Raw genomic sequence first — 1,095 nt, 5'->3', positions numbered from 1 at the left:
TCGCTCCCCCCGCCACGAGAAGAAGAAGAAGGTCCGCAAATACTGGGACGTGCCGCCACCGGGCTTCGAGCACATCACCCCCATGCAGTACAAGGCCATGCAAGCTGCGGGTCAGATTCCAGCCACCGCCCTCCTCCCCACCATGACCCCCGACGGTCTGGCTGTGACACCGACGCCAGTGCCCGTGGTCGGGAGCCAGATGACCAGACAGGCCCGGCGCCTCTACGTGGGCAACATCCCCTTCGGCATCACTGAGGAGGCCATGATGGATTTCTTCAACGCTCAGATGCGCCTGGGGGGGCTGACACAGGCCCCTGGCAACCCTGTCTTGGCCGTGCAGATTTACCAGGACAAGAACTTTGCCTTCTTAGAGTTCCGCTCAGTGGATGAGACCACCCAGGCCATGGCCTTCGACGGCATCATCTTCCAGGGCCAGTCGCTGAAGATCCGCAGGCCTCACGACTACCAGCCCCTGCCGGGCATGTCGGAGAACCCTTCTGTCTACGTGCCTGGTGAGTGGGCTCTGTGGGGCCTGAGGGGTGCGCAGGCCCAGCCCGGGGCCTCTCAGCCTGTCGGGGGCTAGGGCAGCCCGAGGGTCTTGGGAGAAGTGGGATGCTCTGGGCCTCCAGGTCAGTGCGCGCGTGCTGGAGCCCACGTGGATGCCCGTATGTCCACTGAGCTCCACGGGCCTGATGGGTGGCTGTCCTCTTCTCTCTTGTCTCGGGGCTTCTGCTGACCCCTTGCTTGAAGCTGGTCTCCCCGCTGTGGTAGGGGAGACAGCGAAGCAGACCTGGGTGGCCAGAGTCTGCTCTCTGATGGGCCGGAGAGTCGCTGTGCTTTGCAGCTGCATTGTCCCTGGTGAAGCTCCTCTGTCACTTGGGCCCAAATGTCCACAGATGCTGGCGTTGGGTGCCGTGTCACACTCACGGTGTAAAAGGCCCTTCTGGAAAGCTCTCAGACCAGGCAGGAGTGGCACGTGGCTGCACTGGACCTGCAGGTTGTGCTGAGGGGTGGACCTGTGTTGTGGGCGTCACCACACCCGGGGGTGGAGAACACGGGCTGTGCTGGCTGAGGTTCACACCGAAGGGCGCCTTT

General features: G+C 63.3%; 1 protein-coding gene across 1 annotated transcript in view; it reads left to right on the top strand.

Annotated features, from left to right (window-relative positions):
* Positions 1 to 1,095, top strand: part of LOC104980424 (splicing factor U2AF 65 kDa subunit-like) — a 2,716-nt gene that overhangs the window by 263 nt on the left and 1,358 nt on the right. The window contains 1 exon segment of the mRNA XM_010829120.1: positions 2 to 578. Coding sequence (XP_010827422.1) covers positions 2 to 578 — 577 coding nt within the window.

The sequence above is a fragment of the Bison bison genome, unplaced genomic scaffold, assembly GCF_000754665.1.
Source record: "Bison bison bison isolate TAMUID 2011002044 unplaced genomic scaffold, Bison_UMD1.0 scf7180017864499, whole genome shotgun sequence".
Classification (NCBI taxonomy): Eukaryota; Metazoa; Chordata; class Mammalia; order Artiodactyla; family Bovidae; genus Bison; species Bison bison.
The sequence above is the reverse complement of the archived record's forward strand: the minus strand, read 5'-3'. Positions and strand labels throughout refer to the sequence as shown.